This window comes from Trichoderma ghanense (assembly GCF_004382785.1).
Source record: "Trichoderma ghanense strain CCMA-1212 chromosome Unknown scaffold_28, whole genome shotgun sequence".
Taxonomy (NCBI): domain Eukaryota; kingdom Fungi; phylum Ascomycota; class Sordariomycetes; order Hypocreales; family Hypocreaceae; genus Trichoderma; species Trichoderma ghanense.
This window is the reverse complement of record NW_027395691.1, coordinates 4,098-21,570: the sequence shown is the minus strand read 5'-3', so window position 1 is coordinate 21,570 and position 17,473 is coordinate 4,098. Positions and strand designations below refer to the sequence as shown.

At 54.6% G+C, this 17,473-nt stretch overlaps 3 protein-coding genes across 3 annotated transcripts; 2 read left to right on the top strand and 1 right to left on the bottom strand.

Moving 5' to 3' along the window:
• Nucleotides 1-360: 360 nt before the first annotated feature.
• CCMA1212_010601 (uncharacterized protein) lies at nucleotides 361-2,133 on the top strand (the record flags this gene model as incomplete). The annotated part of the gene is made up of 1 exon (XM_073707637.1): nucleotides 361-2,133. One exon carries the CDS (start codon nucleotides 361-363, stop codon nucleotides 2,131-2,133), a length of 1,773 nt encoding a protein of 590 aa, XP_073553855.1.
• Nucleotides 2,134-11,475: 9,342 nt separating this feature from the next.
• On the top strand, nucleotides 11,476-14,899 carry CCMA1212_010599 (uncharacterized protein; the record flags this gene model as incomplete). The annotated part of the gene is made up of 4 exons (XM_073707636.1): nucleotides 11,476-14,448; nucleotides 14,522-14,629; nucleotides 14,727-14,797; nucleotides 14,860-14,899. 4 exons carry the CDS (start codon nucleotides 11,476-11,478, stop codon nucleotides 14,897-14,899), a joined length of 3,192 nt encoding a protein of 1,063 aa, XP_073553837.1.
• An 88-nt stretch (nucleotides 14,900-14,987) lies between these two features.
• Nucleotides 14,988-17,150, bottom strand: CCMA1212_010598 (Fimbrin; the record flags this gene model as incomplete). The annotated part of the gene is made up of 5 exons (XM_073707635.1): nucleotides 14,988-15,019; nucleotides 15,092-16,077; nucleotides 16,139-16,821; nucleotides 16,869-17,079; nucleotides 17,128-17,150. The coding sequence occupies 5 exons, from the start codon at nucleotides 17,148-17,150 to the stop codon at nucleotides 14,988-14,990; spliced, it is 1,935 nt and encodes a 644-aa protein (XP_073553838.1).
• Nucleotides 17,151-17,473: the final 323 nt, after the last annotated feature.

Below are 17,473 nucleotides of genomic sequence, written 5' to 3'. Positions count from 1 at the left end.
CTTTTTCTTTTTTCCCTTTCGTCTTATAGAAACAGTCGGCTTCTTCACCTCATGGCACCATAGCCTGGAAACTCGTTTGCAAGCTGCTCTGCTCTGCTCTGCTCAACGACGCCTCTTTACTCAGTCATCTCTAATGCCTGTGCCAACTTCCGCAAGGCACCGGAAAGCCAGCTCTGCCTTTCGCCTGGATATGCCCCTCACAGCACTTAGCCTGGAAGCACCCGTTCATTGACGTTCATGCATGAGCCTCTACTTGGCTTTTGGTCCTACTTGTTCCCTTCTTCGCCTTCCTCCCTGGTTGCTGTACGCTGCCGGTGAATGGCCGTGACTCACTCACGCTTGATATATTGGCGATTATAAATGCCCTCAAAACGAGAATCAAGCGATGCTGCTCGGCAAGGCCGAACCTACCGCTCGAGCGCCCCGGCCAAGCAGGTCCGGTTTCCCCTCAGACGCAGCAGAGTTCGGGGGCAGGGCAATGGAATCCAAAAGCGAGAAAGGGCGTCGCTGAAGCAGCAGACACTGACGCAGATGGCTTTTGTCTCGTCATTCAGCGACGAGGCTCCGCTTATGGATGATGATGATGATGATGACGACGACAAGGAGGGTGCGTCTGACGGGACGGCCTGTGATGATGATGATATGCCAGGTGGCCCCCAGCGAAGGCCCGAAGCCGAGTTGGAGGAGCAGCCTCGAGAATCGATCAGACGGTCGATGCAAGGGCCTGTGAGAGGGACATCGCCGGTCATTCAAGATTCCTACTGGCCGCTAGACGGCAGCATCCCCGACGACGTAATATCGGTTGAAGCTTCCTCACCACAACTTCGACCCATACAAGGAACGGATGTTGCACTTTCTCCCTGCCGTAGGGGAAGAATACGACCAATAGACGCAGCCAAAGCGTCACCGCGGCGTCGTGCTCACTGGAGTCGATATTCAGAGGGTCGGAAGACGCCAGAGCAGTCGTCCCAGGCAAACGGCACATTGCCGTTGGCGAAGTATGCCGACAACAGGGAGATTCCGGATTCTGACGAAGAAGATGAGGATCTGGAGCTGCAGGATGATGGGCTAGAGCTACACGAAGATACTTTTGCGACGGGTCACGAAACTCAGCTTGCCCTAGAGGAGCTTGCTTCTCTCGAGTATTCCCAGAAAGATGGACAGGATGCGGCAAACTATCAGCTACGGACATCAACATCACGCCCGTCGGTACTCGCTTCGTCCGGGAACGCCACTATCAGCAAACCGGCTCTGCCACCCACAGAGGCCACCGAGTGTCTACCAACACCAACGGAAACCGCATCGCATCTCCCATCGACTCCGCCATTCTCAAGGGCCGCATTTTCATCCCAGCTTCAGGCTGAGTCTAGTCAAAGCCAAGTGTGGCAAGACCAGGCCCCTGAATCTCAGCGCGTACCCCTTCACATCCTCCAGTCATTTACTCCAGTATCTGCGCGCACGGATATACTCCTCCCCACGCCCCCCAGTGTACTCGAGTCGATCGTTGATGGCTCCGAGACGACCCTCCGTCTAACCTATCGAGTGCCCGAAGAGGTCCGGCGCTTCTGGCTGTTCGACCACGAAACTCTGCGCTACATGGCCTGCGTGCAGCCCGGCACGCCCCGCGGCCTTCTTGACTGGGAATACAACGTCGGACAGGTGTATGAGCTCAATAACCCTGTCGAGGAGCACGACATGCGAGAAGAGGGCTGGGTGACTGGCCAGGTCCGGCGATATATCTATCTACCCCCGGCTATAGTGGGACAGCTTCTGTGGAATCTAAGATGCGCAACCCTTGCCCGTGGAGGATCGCAAAGACGGGGCCTTGACAACCATGAAGATGGAGATGGAGAAAACAGCAACGATGCGGAAACACAGGACAGTCGCTCGCCCAAATCTCACGATGACAATGAAGGGCTCCGTATCCCCGTCACCTCCCCACAGCCGGCGACCTATCCCGAGAATCAAACGAGTCCTCGGGACGAAGACCCGCCGAGCAGCTTATTCTTTGAAGACCACGGCAGCTCTGCAACTACCGTCCCAGCCAATGATGTCGCCGCCCTTGGTTCATCTCCCCTCCTGACCAAAAGCCAGATGCTCTCTGACAGTCTGGTCAGCGATGATCTGCCATAGCTTCCTACAGAGCCTCGAGACTCGACGGGCACAAGGATGGACGTGCCCATTCAGGCAGTCCTGCACATTTCATCCAGAGTTTTTATCTGCCACCATTTTGTTCCCACCCGCCCTGACTTCCTCCCCTTGCTTTTTAACCTTGTAAGGGGGAAGAAGAAGACAGAACAGAACCAATACAGCATCTCGTGTGGACGCGAGACTCGATAGCCTTGTTTCACTTTAGATTTTCCTGCAAAGTGTATATACTGTTGCTTTACTTTACTGTACCAGGCTTTGGCGATCGCATCATCGCGGTGGAATCTGCATGATTCGGCGCTGTCTGTGAAACTAGAAACGGCGGCCTGTATTTCAAGGCTGTCCTGCAAAGCGTTGTTGTATAGTACCATTTCAGAGTCCCGATTAACGAGTATCACCATATCGGCAGCTCTTTATGTAAAGTCCCCTAACGTGGAAATAAGCTTGTTCGCTATGAAAAGAATGTGCAAGTCACGCAATCGGCACGGAGAGGTATTGGCTTGTGTTCTCATGTAAGTAGCCTCTCTTCTTTCTACATTTTGCAACACCCTTCCTTTGGAATTTCATACATGGGTAATGATAAGAGTCGCACGTCCACCCCCTACTACTAGTATGTAATTACGCTCCCTGATACGTATCCGCTGCATCAGGCCTCATCAGGTCCCTGCTTCGGGACTCCCTCATAAGCTCACGACAGGTGAAAGGCTCCCTGCCCTTCCCTGATCGCAGTATACAGTTGCCTTTTAAGGACTTCCATGGTACTATAATCCGGGAGCTTCAGATAGTTCACGCACGTCATGACGCTCGGAAGGTAGGCGTCGGAGGTGTACGGAGGTTCGCTAGGTTTACAGACGACGGTAAACATCGGAGTTAGACTTTTGAAACCTAATGTACAGTCAGCTCATGTTCGGTAGACCGAGATGCTTGCGGAGATACTTGCCGCCAATTGGAAGCTTTGGGCTGCCGGTAGTAAACTGTAGGAAGTCCCGTCGTTGTTTGGCGTCTAGTTCGCTCATGGTCTGCAGCAAGTTCTTCACGCTCCGGCTGTCCATATTGTAGCCGTGGTCAGCCTTGATCGAATCCATGAGAGCTACATCGATTTCAAGTCAGCACTTCCATTCAGCGATACTCAGCATTGGCAGATACTCACTCTCGAGACTCCAGTCCTCTTCCACTCGGCCGAACAAGGAGACTAGCTCATCTGGCGTGAAAGCTTTCAGTGCCGTGTAAGGGAACACCTGTGAGAATCCGGCACGGAACGCATCAATCTGACGTTTGACGCCACTTCCCAGAGTCATGTCGATGACCTTTTCCAGATAAACATCAACATTCTCAATGGTCACTCGCTTCAGAGAGCCATGCTCCAGGAGCTCGATCTCGGGATAGCCTGGTAAGGTAAAATCGAGGCAGAGATCCTCCAGCCTCATATTGTCAACCATGATTCTCTCGGTATCAGCCACTTTCTGTGCTGGCGTGCGGGCTGGATCCTCGTCAATTTCCTTCTTGGCCAGCACAAACTTCTTGATTGTGATCAGAGAGCGAGCGAGAACGGGGTCAACAATCTTGACTGCTCCCAAGGATGGCTTGACGCCGGTCAAAGAAGCATCTCCAATCCTGAAAAAGATGGGGTTGAAGTGTATGTCGATGATGCGCGAGTCAATCATGGACCGAGCTACAAACTTGCCCAGTGCCTTGAACAGGTGAAGAATGCGCTCTCCATTCGGCGTTGTCGTCTCCTCAGGGCTGAGGGGGCGCGGGAATAGGCCCGTTTGTCCCGTCACGAACTCGTCCGACCCAGCAGAGTCGACTTCACGCCAAAGCTTGAGCTTCTTCTTAGAAAATTCCTTCGAAACTGTAGAGTAGAATTCGAGCGTCGGGCCCAAGCCGGTGCCAACCTCCTCAAAGTACTCCACCTCCAGTATACTTTGAGACGCACCATAGAGGTCCATCACTTTCAGGGCCGACTCCAGAATCTTGAGTCGGGAAATGCGAACTTTTTGCCGTTGGAGCCGGCCCAAGAACGGCCGTTCATTGGAGCGATCCCGCCGGTTATCATCCGTCGAATGCGCATTCTGCCAGCGAGCCATCGATCGAGCATATCCAAACGATGTCGACTGTAGAAAGAGGTGACGGGTCTCAAAGGGGAATAAGAAGGGGTAAAGGCGTGCTAAGTCTTCGGACCAGCTTGGCAAGCAGCTGCTTGCCACAATCAGCGGCTCCTCTAGTTGGCGGTTGAGCTTGGCCGTGAGCTTTGTGTTCACAAACTGGGACAGCGGCTCGACGCGCAGGCCAACGATGCTGTTCCTGTTCTCAACCAAAACATCTTCAATATTCGCATTGAGCTCGTGCAGGATGTTGAGCAGCTGCAAGATGGATGCAGTTATTGGATGCTTCGCTAAGGAAGCCGGGATTCCCTTTCCCCCTTCTGCATCAGGCTCGACATTCAGGTTGATTGTCTTGGTCTCTGCAGGAGGCTGCCCAGCGACCCTTCGGAACTTGATGGGATGCGTGGAGGACCATATGTTTTTATTGCTATGGTCATTCGCAGACGACGTCGACATGTGGACAGCGCGATAAATGGTTGTCTCGTTAGGAATAACCTTATCATCAAGAGTGAACTCAATGTGCCAATCTTGAGGAACAGACTGGAGTATAGAGGAGTAGGAAGGCTGTCGCGATGAAGAGTGAGGTGTTGCCGAAGCATTGCCTCTATACAGTACTCGATCATGACTGTGTAAAAGATTGGCCCCGGTTGGGGTTGCGACTCTGCTCTCGCCCTCTCTCCGTCTCGCAGGAGAATCCTCGGCGGCAACTTCCAGGTTGACAGCGGACGTCTCCGCCTCTGCTTTTCCCCCTATGTCTTCGTCGAGCTCACCTACAATCGCATCCAAGGCACCGCCGTCACCAGCAGCATCGTCTTCGTCATCGGTGAGCTGTTTCTCGTCGGCACACTCCAGGGTGCGCTGCAATGCGCTGTCATCATCGGGAGGGCGAGTCGGAGGGGTTGGTGCATCTGACGGTGACCTCAAGAGCCTGGAAGAGCGTCGGAGAGATGCCTTTTCATGAGAAGGCCCGGCAAGCGGAGACGGTTTATCGTTGGCAACCCCGGGATATCGAGAGCCGGAAGACGCAGCTGCGGGCGGCAACGTTGATTGTTGCGTGGAACCAGGCACAACGGAGGACCCAGTTGAACCAGTGCCTGCCGCGGCGTTTTGAGACAAGCCGGAGCTAGCTATGGCCGCGAGGGTCCTAGAAAGTCCATCTCCCCGTGATATCCTTGGTCGTTCTGCCAAGCTAATTCGAGGGCGCAAGTAGTCATCAAGAGACTTGAAGGTGGCAATTGCGTGGATGGAAACCATGATGTTTCGGTAGGGTCGCGGGATCGAGGCTTCATCGTCCGCGACGAGCCGAAGTTTGAGCTGCTTGCCCAGCATAGACGCCGGACTGCTGCGGCTCCCCTCAAAGCTGTTTTGATGAACGGTAATGACTTCGAAATGCTCTGACCTACTGAGCAGATCTTGTAACTTGTGTATCAAGACACTGAACGGCGTTGCTTGAGACTCGATAGCGCCTGTTCGGGGTCTCGACTTCATCGCAGGGCTCATAAACACCTCTAGAAAGCTTGCTTGGGCAGAATGCGCCAGCGCTTCATCTGGATTGCTAAAGACTGCGAGCAGGACTCTCACTAGGCCAGAAGCCAAAAGCTCTGCGCTGGTGATGCTTTCCAGAATGTCGACATCAAAGTAAGACGACAGCTTGGAAAAAAGCATTCGTCCCGTTTCCGGAGAGTAGGACTTCGACGTGCGTGTCAAATAGAAGGCCTCGAGCTCCTCTGCCAGGTGGGATAGAGTGTCGAGAATCTGCGTGGCCCTCGTTCGCATGTCCTGACTGCGACCGTCCTTCTCGTGGACATCCAAGAACCTTTTGGCGATAGTGACGATGCGAGACTTCATCAATTGGATATTGGACACGTAGGGAAGAGATGCGGCATCCAAGGACATTGACGAGCCACGGGAACTAGCAGGTGATGCGTCACTAGCATTGAGCTCATTATCGACGTCTTCGTCGTCCCCGCCGCCAGAAGAGTGGTGCTCATGAGCAGCGGTGGCGTCGGCTTCATCCTCAACCTCTTCATCTTCATTGCCATGGTCGTCAGAGTCGTGTCCTGATGATGGTGTGCTGCCCCCGCCCATATCGTGCAAGCTCGGTCTTTGAGATGCATTCTTCGGCTTGGAACAATGATCCTTTGTGCTAGGCTGCCCATCGCCCCTGGCGAGTTTTTGAATCTCAAGTATCACGCCCTCGCGATAGAGCTGATACCGATATACGCTACCAAGGCGTGTAAGAAGCAGCTCCGTCGCTTGAAGGCCTAAAATCACCAGGGAAGGATGGTCCTCTTGCGACAAAATCGACGCCAGAAAGGATGCATAGGGCACTGGCGCCAGTGCCTCCGCGAGCAGACCCTCGTCCAGATTGGAGAGCATCTTTATCTGGGCGGTCAAGACTTTCTGACGGACGTTGAGGTTGATTGTGCTGGAGAAGGCGTCGGTCAAGGTTGGAAATATGATGAGGACGAAGCGGCGGACTTGGTCCTTGCAGTCCTCCAAAAGCTCGAGTCGACGGTCGTTGTGAGATGGGTTGCATCTGCCACCCAAAGAGGACGGTGTAGTCGGCTCAATCGCATCGTGCAATTCCATAAAGTCTCCTCCTGCAACTCCCACATTGCGAGGTAAGCCAGGCAGTAGCTCGCATATAACGTTGAGGGCCTCCACAATCTGCTCGCGAGGTCGATGAATGAGTGCCTGCATCACAACCACGCTGTCCAGTTTAGACGCCACGTCTTCCGTGCCTGTCGGGGGAGAGACGCCCGTCAGGATTTGATAGAGCGTCTCGACGACGTTCAACTTGAAAAGCTCGGAGGAAAGTCGGGGGCTCGCCCTAGCAGTGAAGGCAAGCACACGGAGAAACTGGGTGTGTATATTGGGGCCAATGAGATTGGTAGTCCCGGGGACTAGAAGGCGCAAGATGGCTCGCAGCAGGTCAACGCTGATCAGCTCTTCGAGCTTTGATGGATGGTATTTGAAGCTTTCGACGATGCCCGAAACGCACAGGGAGGCTTGTTCGACAACTCGTTGATCGTTACTGTTCAACACATTGAGAAGGGTTGGCATGACGTCCTTGACGACGGGGAACGAGTCGTCGGGGATGTTCCGGCAGCAGTTGGCCGCAGTCGTAACAGCTGTTCGCTGAGTGCTGGTCGCAAAGAAGTCAAGGTAAGATAAACACGCCGTGAGTCCCCCTTCGCGGACAATGCTGGAAGGGTACTCGGTTGAGATCTTCTCGAGCGTGCTAAGAGCTTGTTCGGCCAGGTCTATAAAGGATATCTCTAGCAGCTTCTGGCAGAGAACCGGGACGGCGTTCCCGTATACAACGTTTGCAATGCTCGCCGGCAGAGCCTCCATAAGATTGGCAAGGCAGCGACAGGCCAGGAGCATAATCTCCGGGCTCTCTTCCTTGGTCATGAGCTGAACGAGCTCCTTGACGAACGCGTCGGGGGAAAAGTGGCCCGACAGATTATCTTCATTGGACACTAAGAAAATCTCGGACAGCTCTTGTAGGGCTACCACCTGGGTTGACGAATCATCACTACGCAGACTGCCCAGGAGCTCCCGAAGTCGACTCGACAGCCCGGTCATCATGCCGGTTAACGCTCGCAGAGTACTAGAAAGGCTGGAATCGTGGTCTCCTGGGCCCCCGTATGCCCCAAAGGGATCATCGTCGTTCTCGTCGTCGTCTTCGTCTTCGTCGTCTTCGTCTTCGTCTTCGTCTTCGTCGTCTTCGTTCTCGTCCACTTCGTCATCGTCATGCTCATCCTCGTCATCCTCATCGTCGTCGTTGAATGAAGAGTGCTCGATGGAGGTCGCGCGGCCGCCTCTACTATCGTCATCTTCTTCTGCGTGACCGTCGACTTTGCCCTTCTTAGGCCCAGCATCTTCCTTCCGCGGCGGCAGCGAGGCGTCCTCCTCTTTATTTTCGCCCATGCCGCTCATAGTAGCATCTTCATCGGAGAGATTGCCTGCGAATGGCTGCGAAGTTCGACCAGGAGGCATTGAGGTGGCGGTAGCTTTTGTACGGCAATCAATCAGTCAGCAAGGACTCTCTCTCCCGCTTCGGGAAAGGCAAAACCGGTGTGTGGGCTGAGATGTAAATACGGACCTTGAGACTGAGTAGAGGCTCGCTTGCTTCGAGCTGATCTTCGGCTGCCACCAACGTGACTGGGGGATGTCTCCATAGCGGTAGCTATAGCAGGTGCCCTGCTCGCAAACATTAGCGCCGGCCCCGAGGGAAATGAGCTTCTGACTAACTCAGTGCCATCCATATCCACTAGAAGCCTCCGATTTCGCGGCACGGTTGAGCGGGACGGGGTTTCTATGGGTTCTGATGGTGGTACAGCAGCTTCAGGAATCTTCTGTCTCTTGGACCGTCGAACCGAAGAGCTAGGTTGTGGTCCAGTCGCAAGGCTCTTCTCGGCGCTCGAAACTTTTCGCTTCCGGGACAGCGACGTCGGGGGAGCAGTTGAAGGCGAGGGCTCTGGCAAGGCTGCGGCAGAGGCAGATGGTGCAGCAGGAGCTCGAGCCGCCTGGCTCGCTGCTTGGCGGGCAGAAGATCTAGTTAATCTGGGAGACATGAGAAACTTGCCGAGGAGACTGCTTGCTCGTGCTCAAGATGCAGGCAGGGAGGGAGAAGATGGGGATGGAAGGAGTAGCGGGAGAGGGGACGAGTCGGGAATCCTGCTCCAACGGTAGATAGCAGAGACGCCGGTAGCGCGGTCAGGTGCTTAGGAGGCGTGGAAGCGGCGCTTGTCGTGCGTGAAGGGACCAAGGCCAGTGAGTGAATGAGGCACCAGCGGCTGGTCTGGGTATGCGAGGGTAAGGTGACAAGGCGTGGTGAGGTCTTTGGATGGAGGCTCTGGCGTGCAGAGGAAGTACCTCGTCCGCCACGGCACTACCCAAGGCAGGTAAGGTAAGGTAGGTAGGTGGTGTGGCAGCACTGGGCCGGGCTGGATTGTGCGAAGGCAGAGGCAGAGGCAGAGGGAGAGAGTAAAGGTTCAGTAGGGCTAGGCAGAGCTTCGCAAGACGGATATCAAGTGCTGTTGGGAGGGTAGCGGAGGGCCTGCGTCAAATTCGATCCAACTTTGATGTCATTTGATCAGTGCGAGGTCGAGCAGTCCGAGTGGCTGCACTGGCCGGGCAACTGAGCTCCAGGCTTCAGGCTTCAGGCTTCAGGCTCCAGGATGATTCATACCTTTGGACAGTGGCCGTTACAGGCCTCGCAGCGGCGGATACAGCAGTCGAGGCAGTGGGCGAGGGAGATGCCGCGGGAAGTCGCACTTCGTGGTCGGTTGCCGTGCTTTGTTCTGCCATGCCCAAACTACGCCATCAGGAGGGCAAGCACGAGCGAGCTAGGCAGGAGCACGAGATAAGAGGATAAGGAACTCGGAGGGCAAGAGGGCAAGAAGCGTCGGATGGATGGCTTCGGCGACGACTCGTGGAGCGGGAGATAAATATGAAGATATAAGGGACGGGACACCCTGTCAAGGCACGGTAGGTCGGTACGGAGGTGTGACGGCGTGGTAATTTCAGAAGATGTGGTCGTAGTACGAATCAGAGAGCACGAGTGCAGAGTAGTAGAACGGACGGGGCCTAGGCGATAGCGAGCCCAGCCGAGCAGACGCACGTCGTGTCTTGCGCCGCTTGTTGGCGATGCGCCCGGTTGCTCCTCATCTGAGACGCGGAATGTATGCAGACTGGCTGGCCAGAGGGGCCAGAGAGGGAACCAAGAAGCGTCAGGAGATTGCCTGCCGCTTGTTATTGGAGCATGGCCGAGGGGAGTTTGAGCCAAGGTAAGCAGGTGTCTGCCCCAGCAAAACGGACAATTGTTGGAGTTTGCCTGCGCGCAACAGTCAGCTGGTGGGGCAATTAGTCATGAGAAGATGAGCAACAGGGTAGCCTTACTCATCCGGGACATCAGAAATCCGCACCATGAGTGTGTAATATGCGCACACGTATCAAATCACAGGCGGCTTGCAGTGGTGCTCGTATTGCCTCACTGTGTGCACTTGATCGCTCTGCTGTCTCCGTCTTCTGATGAGAACCGCTTTGCCTGCAAAGGACCATCACAGAAACCCATATTCAAGCTCGACTATCCGACATGCCTACGGAGGGTGTAGAGTTTTGGAGGATCTTATGGCACAGCGTATTGCCATTTGCATTGAGGTTCTGGTCATCTCGGTTCAATTCGTCTCAAAGCAATCCTCTAACTCTGGAGCTACGTCTCAACAAGGAATCTAAGGTATCCTCACAAAAGTGGTGTTTGCCTCTGCATACGCCATCACCTTACTACATACCTTATCGACCAGCATTAGCAGTCCGTGCTCGAGGTGCCATCAAACTACCCAAAGCGAATAACTGCAGTCATTATCAGGTAAGTAGTACTACCGTAGGTACCTCGGACTGCTGTGCTGAGTTGTCTTCCAAGGACCTCAAGGTAGAAGTACGAAGCTGTACCTACTACTACCACCTTGGTCGACACTCTCCTGTCGGATGGTAAGCTGCTCTATCCGCGTTAGACTACATACATACAGGCACATGGCAAGCAGGCGGGACTAACATGTGGTCGATTGGCAATCAATGAGAAACCCGTAGCATCAGGTAGCCGTCCATCTCGGCGACTGAGTGATCCTTAGCAAACGTCTTACGTCCCTAGCAGCAGTACCGACCGCAGCAGTCCAGGACAAGTAACAGCTGAGGCCCGTACGGAGTAGGTACTGCATGTGGGCATCTCGTGCCTTAGCTCCTGTGATATCTATCGGTGAACACGCGCTCTCTGCAGATTTATCCTGGAGGGGGGGCTGGCGGGGAGACGGTGGGGCTAGCTCATGCCCCTTTTACTGCTCTCCCCAAGCTCACATAGGTATATAATATCGGTATGTGCATGCATGTAGGCGCTGATTCGACGTTGCCGGTTCGTGTTTTTTTCTTCTTCTTATCCTTCTTCTTCTTCTTCGTCCTCTCCTTCTTCCTCTCCTTCTCGCGACCCGAACGATTCTGAAGACGCGAGCGCGTTCTTTGTTGTAGATCGCAAGCTTTAGGACAGGCTCGTTTGAGTTACTTTCACGCGACCACGATCACGCATGTTATGACCGTATAGACGACTCAACATACCATCAACGAGGCGCTTGTTCCCAAGGTAGGTCTGTGTGCCGCCGGTCGTGCCTTGCCCGGGCTGTGCTGACAAGTTGCGCAGCGAATACATACTCATACCGCGATGTCCGAGGGCGAGATGGCAAGCGTCGCTCAACCTGTCGACGGAGGCGCCGCCCCTGCCAAGGAACGAGCCGCTGAAGGGCCTGAGCCGCAAGCTGGCGAGAAAGCTGCTGGCGAGAAAGCTGCCGGCGAGAAGGCTGCCGGCGAGAAAGCTACTGGCGAGAAAGCTACTGGCTCTACCCAAGCCTCGGCTGGAAGGGCTTCTGCTCGTTATGCCGGCGCGACCGCCACTTCGACTGTGGCCCGGACCTCTGTGGGTACCGGCGCGCGAACTTCCGCCAATGTGAACAAACCCACACGTTCGTCTACCTCTGTACATCGATCCACCGCTTCGACGTCCAACATAGGGCATCGAAGCGCTCCCAGCGTCGGTGCGGCGGATGACGACCAGAAACCAGCTGCAAGATCGGCGCGGAGGGAGAGTGCCATAGTCACTGGCTCGGCGGGAGTCGGGGCAGACAAGAAGACCGGGGCTTCAGCCAGCGCTGTGACGGCCCGTCGGTCTACTGTGGGTGTTGGTGCGGGCAGCCCGAAGTCAGTTACCCAGCGGGCCAAACCGGGCACCTCCGACTCGGCATCCGCGACTAGGGCAGCAGGCTTGACTCGAGGGACTGTCTCGTCCAATGCCGCCGCCGATGCGCGCAAGAGACCATCCGCACCAAGCGTAGTGACTTCGGCCTCACGTCCATCCACACGAACCTCGGTTCGATCCGAGGCGCACATCGACAGTCCCAAGGTCCTCGACGAATTGACGTCCAAGCTGGCCGACAAAGACAAGGAGATTGAATCCCTCAAAGTCGAGCTGACATCTTTTGAAACCACGGTGGCTGAACTTCGGCACAAACTGGAGGGCGATAGCCAAACCGACGACGATTCCAAAACTGAGCAGCAGGATGCCCCGGAAGGTCCGAAAACAGATTACGATGCCATCATACGCGACCTAGAAGCTCAGCTGCTGGAGAAAGCCGAGAAGCTTCGGGCCGTGGACGCGGAGCTCGCCGAGGCCGTTCGAGGCAAAGAGCAAGGCGGAGAGGCTCTCGATTCACTGCAGAAAGAGCTCGAAAGCTTGAGGCTCGAAAGTCAGGAGAAGCTCAAGGCTACCGAGGAACAGTACGAGCAGACCATCCGTGACTACGCTGCCCAGGTTGAGAAGCTTCAAGCCTCCGCTTCCGATCAATCAGAGTCAGATACAGCAGCTGCGGATCTGCAATCTACACTGGAGGCCACCGTTCAAAGCCTCCAACAGCAAGTCGATGAGTTGACTGCTTCCAAGAACGAACTGGAATCGATCATCCAGTCAGTCAAGTCTGAGCGTGACGCGCTGACCAGCAAGATTTCCGACCTGGAGAATGAGATCCTCGACTTCAAAGCTCGGCTTGCAGCATCGGAGGAAGCTATCAAGAATGCCGAGGCCAACGCGGAGAGTGACAAGGCATTGACGACGAAGATTCAGGGTGACTTGGCTCAGCGAGATACGGAGCTGGAGTCGGCTCGCAAAGCGGAAACTGAGCTGCAGGGCACAATCGCGGACTTGAAGGCTACCTTGTCTGCCAAGGATGAGGAGGTTTCTGGTCTGAAGGCAATGCACGACGAGCGCTTGAAGCAGGTTTCGCAAGACTACGAAAACGAAATCGAAAGTCTCCGCGGCGATGCATTCTTCAAGCGCCGTTTCGAGGAATTGGAAAAGCAGCATACCGAATTGCAGACCTCTGTGGCCGAAGACTCGGAAAAGCATACAAAGGCCTTGGCAGAGTCCGAAGAGGCCCGACTTCTGGCGATCAACGCACTCAAGACCAAGGAATCGGAACACGAGGAACAGCTGGCCAGCATCAGAAGCATTCACGCTCAAGAGCTGACAGCCGCTACGTCGGAAGCCTTGGGTGCCCATGCCAAGGAGCTTGACTCTATCAAGTCTCAATACGATGAGAAACTGCGCCTTGCGCTGGCAGATGGTGAAGCCTCGTCCGCTGAATATTCCAAGACTCTTCAAACTTCACATGAAAAGTTGATGGAGGACCTCAAGAGAGTACACGAAGAGGAAAGACAACAACTGGTTGCCACGCATGAATCACATGCGGCAGCAATCGCCAACCAGCATGCGTCAGAATTGGCCGCGCTGCGGAAGGAACTCGAAGAGGCAGCGACCCAGCTGGAGAGCACCAAATCCGCTAGCCGGGAGGAACTCGAGTCTTTCAAGGGAGAACTGCAGGCAACGCATGCGGCCGAGATCGAGAAGCTCACCGCTGCGCATACGGAGGCTACGAATGCGTTGAAGGAGGAAGGGCTCCGGTTGAAGCAGCAGTTGGACGACCTGACGGCCGCGCACAAGCAGCTGGAGGCCGCCCTGGAGGATTCCAAGGCCAAGAGCGCGAGCCTGGAAGAGCAATTGTCGCTGCAGGCTGACACGAACGCAGCCCTTGAAGCCTCTTTGAGGGCGGCACAAGAGCAGATGGTTGCTGTCCAGGCAGAAGCGGATGACGTCGGCCAACAACTTGCTCTGGAAAAGGTGGAACGCATGACCGCACTGGCCGAGCTGGATGCCGTCAAGAGACCTGATGCAGCAGCCATCAACAACCTGAGGGCTGAACTTGCTGCAACCACCAAGACGTTTCAGGATTCGCTGGCCGCTGCCAAAGCGGATCTGCAGGCGTGTCAGGCCGAGTTGAAGACGGCCAGGGACGACTTCCACCGCATGGAGGAAAAGTACACCGCTGCAAGGGAAATCTATGAAAACACGTCCAAGGAGTTGGAAGACTTGAGGATGCAGTCGCAGATCAAGGAGAAGACGGCTCAGGCGGATTACAACGACTTGAATGACAGCATGACGTCTCTGTTGGAGGAGGCCAACAAGAAGGTGAAGGAATCGGAGATGAGCGCCCAGCAGCTCCTGAAGAAGCTCGAGGACGCGGACGACAGATACGAGCAGCTGCTGGCGCAACTGAAGATCAAGGATGCCGAGCTGGCGGAAGCCGAGGTAGGGAGCCCTATCCACGTCATTCTAACTCTGTACCCTCTTTGTCCCCCCTCTCACACTAACATCACGACAGGCTCAGGCCGCCTTGTACAAGTCGAACAGCGCAGTCCACGCCAGTGGGGCAGGTGACGCAGCCGAAGGTGAGGAGGAGAACGACCACTCTTCCACGGCACTAGCTTTGGTGCGAGAGCCCCTTGCAAACATCAGCCTATCCCATTTTCCTTCTATTCCCCACGCGCCTTGAGGGTTTTCGTCTGGCTAATCATCATCTCGAATAGCTCAGCAAGGTGAGGTTGACTGCCAAGCAAGTTGACACGCTGGACCGAGAGATGAGAGACCGTAATCTACAGTAAGGAAGCCCCCTACGACACCGAGACGTGTTCAATCCGTACTGACTGATTACCTTCCCAGACTTCTCAATTCCATCACGGACGTGAAGCTGTCCTCTTGAAGATAATATACTTGTAATTTTGGATTAATATTTAGTGGTAATTAACATCATCTTTTATTGAGCACCTCCACTGAACTAGCAAACAAAGCTACGCCTTGCCATGAGCCGCCATCAGAGATCCTGTAACACGTGCATTAGCAACCACACGATCAGATACCAGCAGGCCTCAGCCCATGAACGATATCAACTTACCGATGAAAGTAGTCACCAAGCGACTGCGAACTTGGCAGATGTCCTCCGGGACAAGCCATATGGTCGCACCAAGCTTGCGGGCGATGCTGATGCTCAGCTTCGCATTCATATATGCCTCTTCTTCCGTTCGACCAGGCGTCACGAGGTCATAATCCACGTAGCTGCTCTTCATGCCATTCAGTACATCCAACAGGAAGACGCCGGAGCCGATCGCCGGGTCCTTGAAGGATCGGATGGAAGAATTGCGGCCGCCTCTCTTCGACATATCGTTGGCCCACCTGACCATTTCAGCGTCGGTAATCTCTCTCTTCCCGAGATTTTGAGCCAACGAGGACAATGTCAGAGTGATGTCTTTTCGCATGAGTTGCCATACCAGCCCAAGCGTCAGAGTCCTCTGGCCATCAGTGATATCTGCACCTTGGATGCCCACAAGGGAGAATCCATTCTGCTTGCCGAGCTCTATGGCATAGTTCGTGTTTTCAACGGCCTTGAATCTGAGCATCTCGCCTCCATGTGCGGGAGCTTTGTTGACGTGGCGCCAGTTCACAGACCCCTTGATAACCTTGTCGTAGGCTTGTAGAAGGACTGATCCGTCTCTCAGGTCATCAAAGAAGGACACGACAGCTGGCTGCACGTCCAGGCTGTTGAGCCACAGAGTAAAGACTCTTGCCTCGCGTTCTCCCTCTGCATCGAAATCTTCAACTTGCAGCTTCTCCTCCTCCGTGATTGGATCAAGTGCGGGATGGTTGTTGAACAGGTTGGCGACGAATGCCAAGTTCAGCTTCGGATTACCTGCAACCAACGATGAGGGAGTTAGAAACTTGCGGCACCCAAGCTTATCCGCTTCTTGCAGGACCTCTTCAGCTCTCTGCAAAGGATCCCTGGTTTGTAAAGGAGCCCGCGTGCAGCCGTATTCGGCTCCTATCTGTGCGAGCAGGACGGCGTAGTTTTCGCTGTCCTTCACGTCGCTGGAGAAGTTCGTGACCCTAAGTGAAGAGTGAGCTTTGGCCAATACTTTGCTGCAGAAGGGAATGGGTGTATACGAACCTTCGAGGCCAATTGGCGGCTTTCAGGTGATAGTTGAACCAGCGCAGTAGGATCTGCTCAGGGGGCAATCGCAAAAACTGTTCCAGAGTTTCGTCTTCTTCCAGCAGCCGGTAGAGCTCAGGGTGCAGCTTGATATCAATTTTGCCCAGCAGACCTCGTCGAATGATTTGCCAAATGAGACCCAAAATCAAATGCTCGCGAACTTCAATGATGTCCCCAGCTCCGATGTTGACAACAGAGCAGCCAATACCCTTGCATGACTCGATGACGATATTGTTGTTCTCGCTCATCTGGAAGGCGTTGAGAGTTTTGGTTTTCCGTCCTGGCATGTTCAGCACTCGCTCATCGATCGTGTCGGGAACACTATCGTTAATGAGCTTCGCAAGGACCAATCCGTCTTTACACTCATCAAACATCTCGAACGTGTCCGTCGGGAACGGGAGCCGGCTCCCAATGTCCGGGTCACCAGCCAATACCGCATTGATGTGGCGTGTGAATTCGGTCCTCTCATCTTCGTTGATTGTGTGTGTAGTGTTCGCATTGGATCCTTGCACTTGGATCTTGCCGCTCACGCTGCCCTTGGATGCATGACCTTGGACGGGTCCGGGCCCAGGCTGTGCCGGGCCAGGGCCTGTAGAGAGGCGCTTTTGGGCAAGCGACCCGGCGCGCAGCTTGGCGATAAGCTACCCAACGTTAGAAAGCGCGCAAAGTGAGGTATGGCACAACTCACGCCGACATAGTCCTCCAGTTCCACTCGTCGCGAAGAATCCAGGTCAACTTCTTTGAGGGCTTGTCGAACAACATCATATGGCTGGTTTTCGCTCTGCTGGGTGGCCTTGATGGCAGTTGCTTCGTCGAGGTAGCCTCGGTCCTCAACGTCTAGCCGCTGGAAGGCGTCGGAGAGCTGAAAGATCTCGTTCTGCTGGAACTGAGGATACTTCCTGGGGATCCGTTAGAGACGGTCTGACGACGGGGAGAGCTTCACATACCTCTGTAGCTTGAGGACGTTCATGCTGGGAGATACCGGTAATGTGACTTCTTGGAAGGGTTGATGCTTGTGCGAGGAAGTCGGATATCCGCGCGTCGACGGCAAATGCAATAGAGTAGCTACGTAGCTCTATGTAGCCACCGACCAGCTAAGGTAAGGAGGGGTTTGAAGAGAGCTGACGCAGCGCCGACTCTTGCACACCCCGCACAGCCACAATGCGAACAACTAGGTATAAATCTTAGGTATATACCTTTTTACCTAGGTATTACTACCTCAGGAATATCTAAGCTCTATATAAGTATATAATAAAAGATCTTAAGTTTTTCTTTTATATCTATAGTATAAAA